At 33.4% G+C, this 16212-nt stretch overlaps 1 protein-coding gene across 1 annotated transcript; it reads left to right on the top strand.

The window, feature by feature from the left end:
• Positions 1-5299: 5299 nt before the first annotated feature.
• On the top strand, positions 5300-7423 carry LOC139486430 (E3 ubiquitin-protein ligase Midline-1-like). Its single transcript, XM_071271306.1, has one exon. The coding sequence runs from the start codon at positions 5310-5312 to the stop codon at positions 7290-7292; it is 1983 nt and encodes a 660-aa protein (XP_071127407.1). The 5' UTR covers positions 5300-5309; the 3' UTR covers positions 7293-7423.
• The last annotated feature ends 8789 nt before the right edge of the window (positions 7424-16212 follow it).

Genomic DNA, 16212 nt, shown 5'->3' with positions numbered 1-16212 from the left:
TTGTGTGTCCTTTTCTTTTTGATTTTTAGTGTCATTTCATAGTCCACTTGTGCATGGTTTGTATATACTGGTATATTGATAAAAATTGGTATGACATATAATGAATATTCATACTCGTAAGTGTATATAAGAGACAACATTTTAAAATTAAAAGAAAAACACCAAATATAATTTTTATACGCTGTCATTCTTGTTTCCTAATTGTAAAATCACTTACACCTCTAGTGTCTTAAAAGGTACCGAAATAGCTGACAACTGTGGGTGTCAAAAGACTTGTTAGTTCTTTAAATTGACAGTGTTTAAACTCATTTATGAGACCTCCTGTTCAATGAGATTCCTATAATTTACCTGAAGAGCAATTGTTTGTCACTCTACCAGAATAATTAGAAAGTTTTGGTTTGTAAACCCTGGAACTTTATATTTGATTTGGATTGGACTGCATTTATTTAGGCGCCTTTAGCTAGTTTTTATGCAAAAAAACGTGTATGGAAACCAGATAATATACCCGGTACTTTAACACATAATATATTTTTATTTCAAATCAAATCTATATAACACTACTATGATGTATGCACATATAAACTACCATTTCTGAGGAGCACTACTTAAGAATTAACCTGATGGAAAATCATATTACATTCCTCCATATTTGCATATATGCGTAGCTCTCTAAGCAAACAATTAAAACATATAATAAACTCAAAAACGTCATACATGTTGTGAAATTTTTTTTAACTAAAATGATACAGGTATTCGCTGTCAACGAATGTTGAGTGCTTGTTACCTCAGCAATGCAATGAACATAATCAGGCAATGCGGTAGGGTAGTGAATGGGACATAGAAATACCAGAACATTATCAGGCAATGCGGTAGTGAATGGGACAGAAATACCAGAACATTATCAGGCAATACGGTAGTGAATGACACATAAACAATGCGGTAGTGAATGGGACATAGAAAAACCAGAACATTATTAGGCAATGCAGTAGTGAACGGGACAGAAATACCAGAACATTATCAGGTAATACGGTAGTGAATGCGACATAGAAATACCAGAACATTATCAGGCAATGCGGTAGTGAATGGAACATAAACAATGCGGTAGTGAATGGGACATAGAAAAACCAGAACATTATTAGGCAATGCAGTAGTGAACGGGACAGAAATACCAGAACATTATCAGGCAATACGGTAGTGAATGCGACATAGAAATACCAGAACATTATCAGGCAATGCGGTAGTGAATGGGACATAGAAAAACCAGAACATTATTAGGCAATGCAGTAGTGAACGGGACAGAAATACCAGAACATTATCAGGCAATGCGGTAGTGAATGGGACATAGAAATACCAGAACATTATCAGGCAATGCGGTATTGAATGGGACAGAAATACCAGAACATTATCAGGCAATACGGTAGTGAATGGGACAGAAATACCAGAACATTATCAGGCAATGCGGTAGTGAATGCGACATAGAAATACCAGAACATTATCAGACAATGCGGTAGTGAATGGGACAGAAATACCAGAACATTATCAGGCAATACGGTAGTGAATGGGACAAAGACAATGCGGTAGTGAATGGGACATAGACATACCCGAACATTAATAGGCAATGAGGTAGTGAATGGGACAGAAATACCAGAACATTATAGGGCAATACGGTAGTGAATGGGAAATAGAAATACCAGAACATTATCAGGCAATGCGGTAGTGAATGGGACAGAAATACCAAAACATTATCAGGCAATGCGGTAGTGAATGGGACATAGAAATACCAGAATATTATCAGGCAATGCGGTAGTGAATTGGACATAGAGATACCAGAACATTATCAGGCAATGCGGTAGTGAATGGGACATAGACATACCAGACCATTATCAGCCAATGCGGAGGTGAATGGGACAGAAATACCAGAACATTGTCAGGCGATGCGGTAGTGAATGGAACATAGAAATACCAGAACATTATCAGGCAATGCGGTAGTGAATGGGACACAGAAATAGCAGAACATCAAAAATTGAATTCTTGGAGTTCTATGATAGTATAATTATCAAAAGAAGGATGGACACGGATAAACATACGAGCAAGTATACAAGAGGAAAACATTGAAAAAGGAAGAGAAAATAAATAACAACCTATTTAATGTATGTTCTCAAATATTTCTAATTTTCCATTGTAAATTCTTTACTTATCTTGAGTACTCAGTACACCGCTTTCCAAGACGAGATTTTCTTTGCATTTTTCTCAGGAAATACAAATACAGCTTCTGAAACATTTTGTTGCGTTTTTACACCCACTGCTCTTTCTCAAGTACACACAATGATAATGTATGAAATTTAATAGACCACTTTCGAGTTTGTCCGTCACCAGAAAAAAAACTCGCCTTTATGACGTCATTTACCAAATAGAGGGGATCGCCTGTACCCCTCCACTATAAACATTCATCAAGCGTCTATGTAATCGTTATTGTGCAGGGTAAACTAAAAATAATATTTTCTGTAGGTACTTAATAACAATTTCCTAAAGACAGCAGTGCTGAAAGACAATTATGAAAAATCAATTTGCCAAATAATTCGTGCTATATAGCTTTGTAGTTTTCCGACCACTCGCTCAACATTGGAACGGAAGTGACGACGCCCCTTAACGCATGAATGATGTTCACTAAAACCAATGTTTTTGACAGAAATGCATCGAATTCGAAAGTTGTCTATTACATTTACCAAAAAAAAAAGCAAGGTTCGTGTGAACATTCTGAGTGATGTGTTTTCACCAACCTCCCGTGACCAGAATTCATAGAACCCAGAACGTCAAAAGAATTATTCAATACACGAGAATACAAAATTCTATAACCATGATAACAGAGTTTATGTACATTAAAGCCAATGTTATAACATTTTTGCACACACAAAACAAATAGTTAAAAGTCTTATAGTTACATGAGGAAGTATGAATATTTGCACATGCACAGTTGCGGTCCCAGATAGAGCGGACTTTGGTCGATATACATGATATAGTATACTAGACGTTTTATAACAATTAAAAAATTCTCATTTTAATTCCCCAATGCTCAATTCACAATTAATGTGTATAGTCTAATGATCCCTGTCTGTGTTTTCTTAGAATTTGGAAAAATAATAAATAAAAAAAAGTAAACCCCATCCCTAAGAGTTAAATGAAGGTTTCGGTAAATAAAAGAAAAAAGGGCAGAACGAATAAAGAACCAAGAAAATAAAGATATAGAATAATAGTACATGTAGTAGCCATATAAATAAAGAATAAAAGAAATTGTTTTAAAAAAAGAAATGTGTAAAAAAAAACATCTAGACCCTTTGTTATAAAGCTTTTGGGTTATATTTCGTAAAATATTAAATAGGTATTGATCAAAAATAAAGTTATCTATAACAGACTTATTAACTTCATAAACAGTAAAAACTTAATCAACAAAAATCAAATTGGTTTTAAAGAAAATAGTCGCACTGCTGATCACATATTTACACTTAAATCAGTAATCGATCATTACAAACAACAAAATAAAAAGGTTTGTGCAGCTTTTATTAATCTTAAAAAAGCCTTTGATACAGTTTGGCGAATAGGACTATTTTATAAACTTTTGATTCATGATATTCCAAATAGAATTTTTAGAATTGTTTATTCAATGTATACTGACTCAGTTGTAATTGTGGACTTTTCTTTAAATATTCTTCTTTATGCAGGTGATATTGTTTTATTGTCTAAATGTAAAAAAGGACTATAAAACAGTCTTAATGCTTTATATGATTATTGTGATTGTTGGAAACTACAAGTTATCACAGATAAGTCCAAAAGTTATTGTATTTAATTCAAATGGTAAAACATTTTTGGACGAATTTACCTACAATGATTCTTGTATTGAAACTGTTAGTCATTATTTTTATTTAGGTATAGTAATAAAATGTACTGGTAATTTCAATTTACCCATTAATACTTTTATGGAAAAGGCAAAAAAGGCCTATTTCAAAATTAAAAAAAACTGTTGGTCTGAATTATCCATGTGGACTACTTGAAAAATTGTTCGATGCATTAATATCACCTATAATTATGTACTGTTCTGAAATTTGAGGTGTTAACTCATCATTTAGGGTCTCTGAACCCTTTACAAAATTACACATTAAATTTATCAAGAAGCACCTGGTGTTCATTGCAAGGCTTCAAATGATGCTTGTCGTGCTGAGCTTGGTAGAATTCCACTCAAAAATAAAATTGTTTTTTCAAGCATAAATTTTTTAGAGTATATACTTTCATCAGAAAATACACTTGTAAATCACATTTTCTTTGCAACAAGATTTTCAAACCCCTGGATCCGAAAAACTCAGTGAATTTTACAAAAATTAGGATATTCATATCTTGTTGAAAAAAAGTTGTCTAACAAAGCACCACTTGGAACAAGTAAGCAGAGAATTTATTATCAGTGCTTGCAAAATCAAAATGCAAACATACAGGAGTCTTCTAAGCTCAGTTTCTTTCGTCAAGTCTACAAAATGGGTCAAAGACCATCATATGTTGATTCATTAAACAATGTAAATGATAGAGCAGCAATATGCAAAATACGCATAAGTGAACATCCTTTAATGATTGAAAAGGGAGGACATCTTAATATTCCTAGACAGGAAAGATACTATCCTGTCTGTAAAAATGGGGACATTGAGGATGAACAACATTTCTTATTAAAATGTAATAGATTTACCTCAAAGCGAGAAATATTAGAAAATAAAATAAATTTTAGATTTCAAACACAGCGTAACATTACCGTTGATGAAAAAATATCTCTATTGGTTAATAATAGCTCAGCATTATTACTTAAACTGTCTTCCTCTTTCATATCAGAGTGTCTAAATATAAGAAATAGTGAACTTATATGATTTTTGTCCATGGATTTATGAGTTTTGAACAGCGGTATACTACTGTTGCCTTTATTTATACATCATTTTGTAACTTTTCAAAATAGCATGATATGTTATCATGGAACCTTTCATTCTACCATGTCAATTATTATAGTTATATGTAATGCCATAGGTCTTAACAATTTATTGTTAATGAGTTTGTGCCAATAAAAATATTTGTATTTGTATTGATCAATTGTTATTTTGATATTTGTAGCAGGGTGTGTAAACATTGGCATCCGAATGATGACCAAAAAATCAACAGATAATTGAGTCCAAAATTTGGACCAGATTGAATTGTATATATTGAATGCAGTTCAAATCTTTAAATAGACTTTTGAATTTAAGTTGATTTTGTATCAGGAAGTAAAACATCAATCCAAGATGGCCGAATCAAAGCTCAAGTTCAAGTGTCCTGTTTGCCTAGAGGTATTGAAATCGCCCAAAATTTTGCCTTGTCTTCATTCATTTTGTCAACAATGCATACATGAAATCATCTTAGCTACAGTCCAAAACAAAGAACCGAAACCAACACAATTTACATGCCCAATATGTCACACCGTTGTCAAACCAAGAGACCCAACAGTCGATATTGAAAAATGGGCTTCGATACTGCAAGACAACCACGTTGTGGGAACTGCTGAAAGGCAAGAGTGTCATACTTGTAAGCATCACAGCGAAACATCCGTTGCCAACTTCTGGTGCAAGGATTGCAATGAAGCTTTTTGTGAAAAATGTAATGGTATGCACAGTTGGGTGAAATTGACTTCCTCGCATAATGTCATCCCGATTGAAGATGCAAAATTCTTTGATTCTGGTTTCGATCTGGAAGTTATATCAGAAAAATGTAGCCTCCACCCTTCAAACATTGTTGAAGCATTCTGTACTGATCACGAAGAACTGTGTTGTGTATTCTGTTTAACCTCAAGTCATCGTAAATGCGAAAATGTCAAAACGCTTTCTGAAATTACTATAACGAAAAGAGGTAATGAAACCTTGGAAGAAGTGTTACAAAAAATGAAACAGGAAACGGATATCCTTCTTGTCGTTAAAGAAACGAAACTTAAATTACTAAAAGATACGACTGAAATAATAGAAAAGGATGCTGTTAAGTTCGTGCAGACAATTAAGTGTAAGATTGATGATCTGTTGGGAAACTTTATCAAACAATTGCAAATTATACAAGACGAGCAGGATTTAAATATTCAAGCGGATGTACAATTTCTCAACGATTTCAAGAGAACATTAGCTCACTGGATTAGCGCAACTGAAGTCATTAGAAAATATGGTACAGAAACTCAATTTTTCATTCATTCGAAAACTATGATTGGCCAGATCAACGAAAATATTACACAACTTGGGAAGAGATTTATTCCTGATATTGACACACATATTTTTTTCAATAAGCATTATGTTCTAACACAGGTTTCTGATATTAAAGACATTGGAACAGCGATTGTTAAAACGACAACTTCGGAAGATCGAACAAAGAACTTGTTTAACCTGTCACGCAAGATTGGCATAAAAGCTGTTGACTTTGAAGGCATTGCAGTAAAACATCTTCGAAACATATTCATTCAAGATGCTGATATTACATGCGGGGTTTCCATTGGCGACAATTACGCCATAGTTGGAGCTGACAGCAAGAATGAACGAATACTGTACACATTAAACATAAAAACCGGTCATGTGGTAAACACCACTGTCATTACCAAGGATCTTAAGCTTAACAGCTTGAAATGTTTATGTTTTGATAAAAAATCAAAACATCTTTTTGTAGTTGCTGGTTTCGGTTTTTCTAGTACGCTTTTGATGGCGGATGTTAATGATAATGTAATAGAACAACCTCTAACTCTGTCATTTAACAAAAATGTTGTGCAGGTGATTAAAGTAGGTATATGGGACGACGATTTATATGTTGTATCGAGTGAAAAAATACAAAAGTTTAAACCATCATTGCACTCCAAAGTAGAACAACATTTCACTTTGTGTCTTGAATCAAATATAAATACAACGTCCAGGATAAATGGAGTAGCACTACGTGATGGTACCTGGTTGTATACATCATGCTACAAACAAGTCAAATGTTTGACAATTCAAGGCAATGAACTGTTTAGTGTTCAATCGTTGTCATTGGAAAGTCCAGGTTGCCTGACCGTTACACCATCTGGTGTTGTTGTAGTAGTAGACCAAGTTGGGAATGGTTCGTTAAATGCGGTTTCATCCAATGGAAAAAAAGATAAAATATTGCTTCAATTCGATAAGAGGACTAAAATGCCGACGGATATTTGGATAGACGATCGAGGAGAAGCAATTTGCGTTTGTGGAGGACAGGACATTATGGTTTACAGAATTGAAACAGAATGATTGTGGCAATGATACTTTCGTCAGTTTGAATTTCAGTGAGAATCAAAACCTTAATTGTAACCTAAGCCAGCCTATGTATAAGTTTTTGAATGTCATATTTTCAATTATAAAACGTTTCCAGTGTATTCAAACTGAGTATTGTTTTATTTACCAAATGAAGGTCTTACAAAAGAGTACACAAGATTCTACTGCGGTACAATATATCGGAAAAACGACTGTTTGAACGATACCACAATGAGCTTAAAAGATGGAAAAGTAAGAGCTTTTGGTCATTGCTTTGCCTCCGTCGTGCATCCGTCGTGGTCGTAAACTTAAAAACAAACTTTTACTCTGAACCAAAATGTCAAATCAACCTAACTTCTCCCAATTCTCCTAAGTGATCGGATTTAAAGTGTGTTGTTTTTAAACGAGCATGGTCTAGAATGTAAAATGCTTTAATCGTTTTAAAAAAAATATGAATTAAGTCAGTCAGCGACAAAAATGTTTAGATCAAATTGATCAACCCACTTCATATTCCCACACAATTATCAAAAGTCTCCTGGAATTATTGCAAAACGAATTATGTCTCACCATGGAAGTATTATATTGGCTACCCGGGTTATAAATAAATGCTAATTAATCGTTGTAGTTCCTGTCAATATAATACTTCCATGGTCTCACTAATTTTCGGTTTTTTGCCTTTTTCTGAAAAGAAAACAAAAATGGGAGAAAACCACAAAACTGATCAGCAGAACATCTACAAAAAGCTAATTGATTGAAAGCATTGAATAATGAAAATTATATGCGTCGTTTGTTTTCTCTTATTTTTGAGTGTAATTTCACATTGCGATAAGACGTGTCACGGTACTTGTCTATCCCAAATTCATGTATTTGGTTTTGATGTTATATTTGTTGGATTTTGTCTGATGCTTGGTCCGTTTCTGTGTGTGTTACATTTTAGTGTTGTGTCGTTGTTCTCCTCTTATATTTAATGCGTTTCCCTCGGTTTTAGTTTATTACCCTGATTTTGTTTTTTGTCCATGGATTTATGAGTTTTGAACAGCGGTATACTACTGTTGTCTTTATTTATATATGCCCTTTGGGGGATCTTGGAGTTCAAATGCAGATGGTGTCTCAGCACCATGAAATATCTCTTTTAAGGGTCAATTGGTAGCTTGGTGGAACTAACTTTAATGGTGGTATGTTGTATATGAAAGATTTTCCTTCTTACATATTGAACTATTTGCTTCTACAGGTTAAGCATTCAAACATCAATAAATGAATCGATTTTGAATATCCTACTATTTTTAGCTCACCTGGGTTAAAAGGCCAAGTGAGCTTTTCTCATCACTTGGCGTCCGGCGTCCGTCGTCGTCGTCCGTCGTCTGTCGTCGTTAACTTTTACAAAAATCTTCTCCTCTGAAACTACTGGGCCAAATCAAACCAAACTTGGCCACAATCATCATTGGGGTATCTTGTTTAAAAAATGTGTCCGGTGACCCGGCCAACCAACCAGGATGGCCGCCATGGCTAAAAATATAACATAGGGGTAAAATGCAGTTTTTGGCTTATAACTCAAAAACCAAAGCATTTAGAGCAAATCTGACATGGAGATAAAATTGATTATCAGGTCAAGATCTATCTGCCCTGAAATTTTCAGATGAACCGGACAACCCGTTGTAGGGTTGCTGCCCCTAAATTGACAATTTTAAGGAAATTTTACTGTTTTTGGTTATTATCTTGAATATTATTATAGATAGAGATAAACTGTAAACAACAATAATGTTCAGCAAAGTAAGATTTACAAAAAGATCAACATGACCGAAATGGTCAGTAGACCCCTTTAGGAGTAATTCCCTTTATAGTCAATTTTTAACCATTTTTCGTAGATCTTAGTTATCTTTTACAAAAATCTTCTTCTCTGAAACTACTGGGCCAAATTAATCCAAACTTGGCCAAAATCATAATTGGGGTATCTAGTTTACAAAATGAGTGGCGTGACATTGCCAACCAACTAAAATTGCCGCCATGGCTAAAAATAGAACATAAGGGTAAAATGTAGATTTTGGCTTATATCTCTGAAACCAAAGTATTTAGAGCAAATCTGACAAGGGATCAATTGTTTAGCAGGTCAAGATCTATCTGCCCTGAAATTTTCAGACAAAACAGACACCCTGTTGTTGTGTTGCTGCCCCAGAATTAGTAATTTTAAGGAAATTTTGCAGATTTTGGTTATTATCTTGAATATTATAATAGATAGAGATAAACTGTAAACAGCAATAATGTTCAGCAAAGTAAGATCTACAAATAAGTCAACATGACCAAAATTGTCAAGTTACCACTTAAGGAGTTATTGCCCTTTATAGTCATTATCTAACAATTTTCATAAATTTTTGTAAATTTTTGTAAATTTGTAGAATATATTTTCCACTGTAATTACTGGGCCAAGTTCATTATAGATAGAGATAACTGTAGCAAGAAGAATGTCCAGTAAAGTAAGATCTACAAACACATCATGATCACCAAAACACAATTTTGTCATGAATTTATATGTGTCCATTGTTTAATATGCACATAGACCAAGGTGAGTGACACAGGCTCTTGAGAGCCTCTAGTTACTTTTGCCAAGTCATGGCATCAAATATGGAAGGAATAGAATTACACAATACTTTGACAAACTAATTCAGCTGTTTACAGTAAACTTAATGAAAAATATTATGTATCTCCGAATAAGGATAATTATTTCCTTTTTATAATTAACTCTGGTTAAAAAAGCGCTAGACAATACATTAAAAACTAATTGTTCACATAACATGAACGTGTTGATAATCAAATTTCTTCGATTAGCAAGAAAACTAATGTTCTCGTGTCGTGATTAATGATCTGTATGGACACTTAGTCTCGACGATCCATTAAACACCTTCTCAAAAACGGTATAATATCTTTCAACTTTGATTTTTCCTAACAATGAGCCGTCACCAGCACTGATCACCAGTTTGACCGCAAGCCTATAATCCGTCTAGATAGAGTGTTGCATAAGTACGTTTATGTCTAAGGTTCAGTGATGGTTATGTCGGTAATTATCTTAATCATAGGGGAGGAATCTGCGCGAAAGTCTGGGAGGTGTTGAGGTTTTCGGTCAATAAAAGATCAGCATGCATACTATAAATTGCGTATACGTATTTTCAAGTAACATTAGGTAATTCATGTGTATAGTAGTTTCGTTTACAATTATAACACATTTTAGTTTAAAAAGAAGAAAAAAACCGGTGATGTATTAAAAAATATATATTTAACATTGCCATAAAAGCGGGAGGTTTGGCATGCCACAAAACAATGTTCAACCCACCATTTTTTTTTCTTGAAATGTCCTATACCAAGTAAGGAAAATGGCCATTGTTATATTATAGTTCGTTTGTGTGTGAGTTACATTTAATGTTGTGTTTCTGTTGCGTCGTAGTTCTCCTCTCATATTTGATGCGTTTCCCTCGGTTTTAGTTTGTAGCGCGGATTAGTTTTTTTCTCAAACGATTTATGAATTTCGAACAGCGGTATACTATTGTTGCCTTTATAATTATGATTATATTCTGTAAGTAATTTTCACCCATTATTACATTACAATTGTGCATATACTATGATAAAATTGAGAATGAAAATGGGAAATGGTCAAAAGATACAGTAAGCCGAACAAAGGACAGAAAACATCAGAAGGCTACCAATGGGTCTAGTTTGCAACTGTGCATGTCTGTTGTGAGATGTTACACATTTTGAAAGGGACAATATCTAGATCGCTATACAGAGAGACATTATATTTGTGATAGTAATAAGATGAGCATTCCATAACACGAAAATCAATATTAATTTCAGAAGATTAAAGTCTTGTAACTATAGCAACTAATTCAAGGTAAACACAATGAGAACCAATTAATCAAAGCTGTTTTATTGTCTATATATTTAGTATGTCTTTTAAAAATAATAATATTATCACTCTTTACAGTGACTGAGAAATAATGTTTTGTTTCGTTATACTGTTGATGTCCGACCGTTCCTTGCATTTCTATCAATAAATGATTAAAAGGTTTAAAATAATGACATTCATTTAGTATTGGAACTTTTGCCGGAAAAACCACAATGCATGATATCATTTTCAAAATGTTCTGCATTACAAACACGTGGTGTTACATTGCATCGCACAACTGGGAAATTCCACAGAGAATGTAAAGATTTTCTACAACTACATTAAATTCTACGTCATTTTGTCACTAGTTGTGAATTGTCTCTTAGCAATTATACCACATCATATTTTTTATACATAAATCGCAAATACCAATTTGACTAATTCACTTATTGTATGACGAACACTCAGAAATTATTCTTAAAACAGAACGTATGACGTTTCGTTTAATGTGTCGCGCCTTTAGAAGACATCCGAAGAGGTGTTAATTATCCGCGTGCGTCAGCTACTACATATAATGTGATTTAAACAAAATACTAAAATTAAACCATTGACAAATGTACTATCGTGTTACATACTTTTATACATTTTTGGAAAGATTAGAACTTGTTCTAAATCTTTACTTAGGCACCGGCCTCCCTAACAACAGGACAGGTTAGCTACTGTTACTAAATGTATTCACACTGAAATATAGTTCCCTATGGTTCTGATGTATGTGCACATAATACACATATAAACTGAAAAAAACTGGGTATATTATTGGAGCAGTTCATTCAATAATGTATGTCATTAAGGTGTGTTGATGTGCAGGCTTTTTAAAAAACATTTTGATTAGGTAACTGGGTATTGATTCAACTAGTATGATTGACAACTGTCATTATCACTAAACAATCAGAGACAAGGTGGACCTTTAATTACAATGCCCCACCTCCTAAACTGCCAATCAAATTGACCACATTACCTATCAACCTCAGTCTTACATAATTATCCAGACCACTCAATATAATTCTTAATAAACAAGTATTTGACCTCATAATTGAATACACAAATGTGTATAGATGTTTGATATTTATAAGGATGATAGATTTATTTATTGCCAATTACTTTTGATCTACATTACATAAAGTGATTCTGTAAATTATATCTGAAAGATAAGTGATAAATGGATGAACAAGATCTTAAAAAAAATGAAATATGAATATAAATATGAATAAATAAAAGGTGTTCAAGTAAGGCCTATAATTTACTTCATAAATTTCCAATAATCATCTGTAATTAAATTAGTACACTTTTTTTTTTATCAGGAATTGGCTTGAAACAGTTTAAAAATTTTAAAACTTTAAATTATAACAAACCATTGTTTATTAGTTTATTTCCCATCAATCATTATGTCTATTTTAGTCATTTGAATTTTTATTAGAAGTGAATATATATTTTTGCAATCAAGAAAGAATCCACATTTCAATAAGATAAGTTTTTAATTGGTTTACGTTGAAAAAGTACATTTTCATTGCCCTGTGTTGAAAAATACTTAAAAAGTTGACCAAAAGGCACTCTAAAACTTTTAATCTTCAGTGTCATATAAACTCTGTTTCAACTTACAAAATGCCTCAAAACAACATTTTTTTTGTTGACACTTTAAAGTTTTAAGCTGTTGGTCCAGATTTATGTCTTACAAGGATAGTTGGTAACATTTTCTAGAAGAATTTTTGCCTTTTTTTGTTTTTGTTTTAAACATGTTCAGAACCAGCAACATGATTTCGATAAGATATAAACTGCAGTTTAAATAAAATCGTACAAATTAAGAGATCCATATTATTTAATTTGAGCTCATTTTATCCTCATACTGGAAAAGCAAGTTTCCTTCTAAAGAGCTGCTGTAAATGCAATTTTCAGCAATAGTGCTTTATAAATGTTCATTTTTCCCTACCATACCTTAATATGAAATAATTCAAACTACTCTTCTAATCTTTCCATGAGTGATTTCCATCACTTTGATTATATGGATTCTGTCAAAGCAGCATCTACCAAAACAAGTGATTCCTACTTCAAAGCTCTAACAATGCACTTGCAAATCTAACGCAAAACAACTGAACATTTAACTTAATTTTGTTAGTTGAAGCATTTCAATGTCAAATTATTATAACAAATCGTATACGGCAGTAAAAGTATTGTCCACTGGTTTTAATATAAACCCCAATATTTTTCGGAAAGATGGATAGACGGCTGTAAAACGTTCCCTAGCAAATCATATTCAGAATGAAAACATGTCACATTAGTCTAGATTAGTGAATGAATGTATAATTACTTATGGATAGAAAAACAAAAGATATATATATATAATTATGGAGTATCTATCCATGACATAAAATCAGTACCCTGTACGGGTCGAGGTACCGATACATGCATGCGCGGCAATTTAAAACGAAGGAATAGCGCTTTTGTCGCTGTTTTTCGTCTCCAAGTCACAATGAGGGTTTCGCCCTGGTTTCTACAAGACTTAACGCTGAGCCAAATTCTTATAAAAAGAAAACAACACTTAATGAATTGCGTGCATCCGAAGCACTTTTATCGATTTACAGTAAGGGACACTTAAATAACGCGAGTTTAACAGAACCGATGAAATGTTTCCACATATAAAAGGAAAATTCACAATTGTTAGATTGAAATTATACTAAGTCACAAAATTTGTTCTTAATCCACCCTCAGTGATAATTTTCATATACTAGTATAAGTCAAGATATTAGAAAGTCTGTGAAAATGGTAACAACTGTCAAGTGTTGTGCATAACAAGTCTATAATTGACCGTTTATAATCAGTCTGTGAGAACTGTAACAAATGTTGTGTTTCATAGTTCTGTTAAGAGGGAAGGAAACGTTGTGAATCATCACACTATGATGAAAGTAAAATATGTTGTGAATTATATGTGTCTGTAATAGGTGTTAAGTTTAATACACGCGTTGTGTATGATCAGTCTGTGAGGACGGTAACAGGTGTTGCCCTTTGTAATATCAGTCTGTGAGGACGGTAACAGGTGTTGCCCTTTGTAATATCAGTCTGTGAGAGGGTGATAAGTGTTTTGTATATATGTAAGACTCAGATCGACGTCCTGTCTCTAATCGACATCCGTTCCTCATATCGACGTCCAAATCTGACGTCACAATAAAATATCCTTCCAAATCGACGGTTAATGTAATGCCTATCTAATCTACGTCCATTTTTTTGTCTTTTCTGATCAACGTCCGTTTTGGACAAAGAATACACAATTGACCCGAACCGTCAGCAGCTGAAACCTTTAGACCTTTAAACATATAGGTTATATTTTGATTTTATTTTTGATATATATAAAGAAAAGAGAATAATGGGAGAAACAAATAAAGAATAAAAAAAACATGATCTAGGACCCCCAACCCGTTGAAGTAAACATATTTCAAGTCTCAATTACTCATCATAAATTCAAGCAATTTAATATTTCTTCTTGCTCTGAAGGGTTAATACTAAATATGCTTATATATCCACCATTAAAATTGAGAAAAGTAATGGGGAATGTGTCAAAGAGACAACAAAATGACCAAAGAGCAGAAAACAGCCGAAGGCCACCATGGGGTCATCAACAAAGCGAGAAAATCATTGTACATCAAAACTTTACATCTGCTTTATCCTGCTGAACTTACTTTAAATAAAGCTAATACTAACAATGACCACTGTCCTTTCCTCGATCTTGATATCTATATCACTAACAGAAAGCTGAATACTAAAATTTATGATAAAAGAGATGATTTTTCATTTCCTATCGTTAATTATCCATTTTTAGATGGTGACGTTCCCTTGTCACCATCTAAAAATGGATAATTAACGATAGGAAATGAAAAATCATCTCTTTTATCATAAATTTTCCCTTGTCACCATCTTACCGTGTTTATATATTTCAGATTCGCTCGTGTATGTAACAATGTTTTAGATTTTAACAAGAGAAATTTATGTATTACTGAAAAATTATTACACCAGGGTTTTCGATATCACAAACTAGTCAAAACATTTACTAAATTTTACCATCGGTATAAGGACATCATTCGTAAATATAGCTCAACATGCAGACTTCTTATACATTCAGGTATTTCACATCCAATTTTTTGTGGAAATATTCTTTATAAAGCACAAAGGTGTCAGCATTCACCTCAAAAACTAACAAAACCTTTGAATAGACTTATTAAGAAGGGATATAGTTACGATACTGTTGTCAGGTCATTAAAGATTGCATATTTTGGCGTTAATATTGATTCACTTATAGGGTCTTTGCATCGGAACTAAACACATTTATTCAAAAACCAGTTGTTGGCATGACACGGGTTATGTTCTCATATATGTTATGATGGTATGATACTAAACCCCTAACGGGAAGGATTGTGCCTGATGTTCATATGATGAAATCATAATCTTTCAGTCAGTTTAATTGAAGTCTGGAGCTGGCATGTCAGTTAACTGCTAGTAGTCTGTTGTTATTTATGTATCATTGTCATTTTGTTTATTTACTTTGGTTACATCTTCTGACATCAGACTCAGACTTCTATTGGACTGAATTTTAATGTGCGTAATTTTATGCGTTTACTTTTCTACATTGGCTAGAGGTATAGGAGGAGGGTTGAGATCTCACAAACATGTTTAACCCCGCCGCATTTTTGCGCCTGTCCCAAGTCAGAAGCCTCTGGCCTTTGTTAGTCTTGTATTATTTTAATTTTAGTTTCTTGTGTACAATTTGGAAATTAGTATGGCGTTCATTATCACTGAACTAGTATATATTTGTTTAGGGGCCAGCTGAAGGACGCCTCCGGGTGCGGGAATTTCTCGCTACATTGAGGACCTGTTGGTGACCTTCTGCTGTTATTTTTTTCTATGGTCGGGTTGTTGTCTCTTTGGCACATTACCCATTTCCTTTCTCAATTTTATCTATCCACCAAATGGGGAGGTAATTAAAATGCAAGACTA

The sequence above is a fragment of the Mytilus edulis genome, chromosome 8 (assembly GCF_963676685.1).
Source record: "Mytilus edulis chromosome 8, xbMytEdul2.2, whole genome shotgun sequence".
NCBI lineage: Eukaryota > Metazoa > Mollusca > Bivalvia > Mytilida > Mytilidae > Mytilus > Mytilus edulis.
The sequence above is the reverse complement of the archived record's forward strand: the minus strand, read 5'-3'. Positions and strand labels throughout refer to the sequence as shown.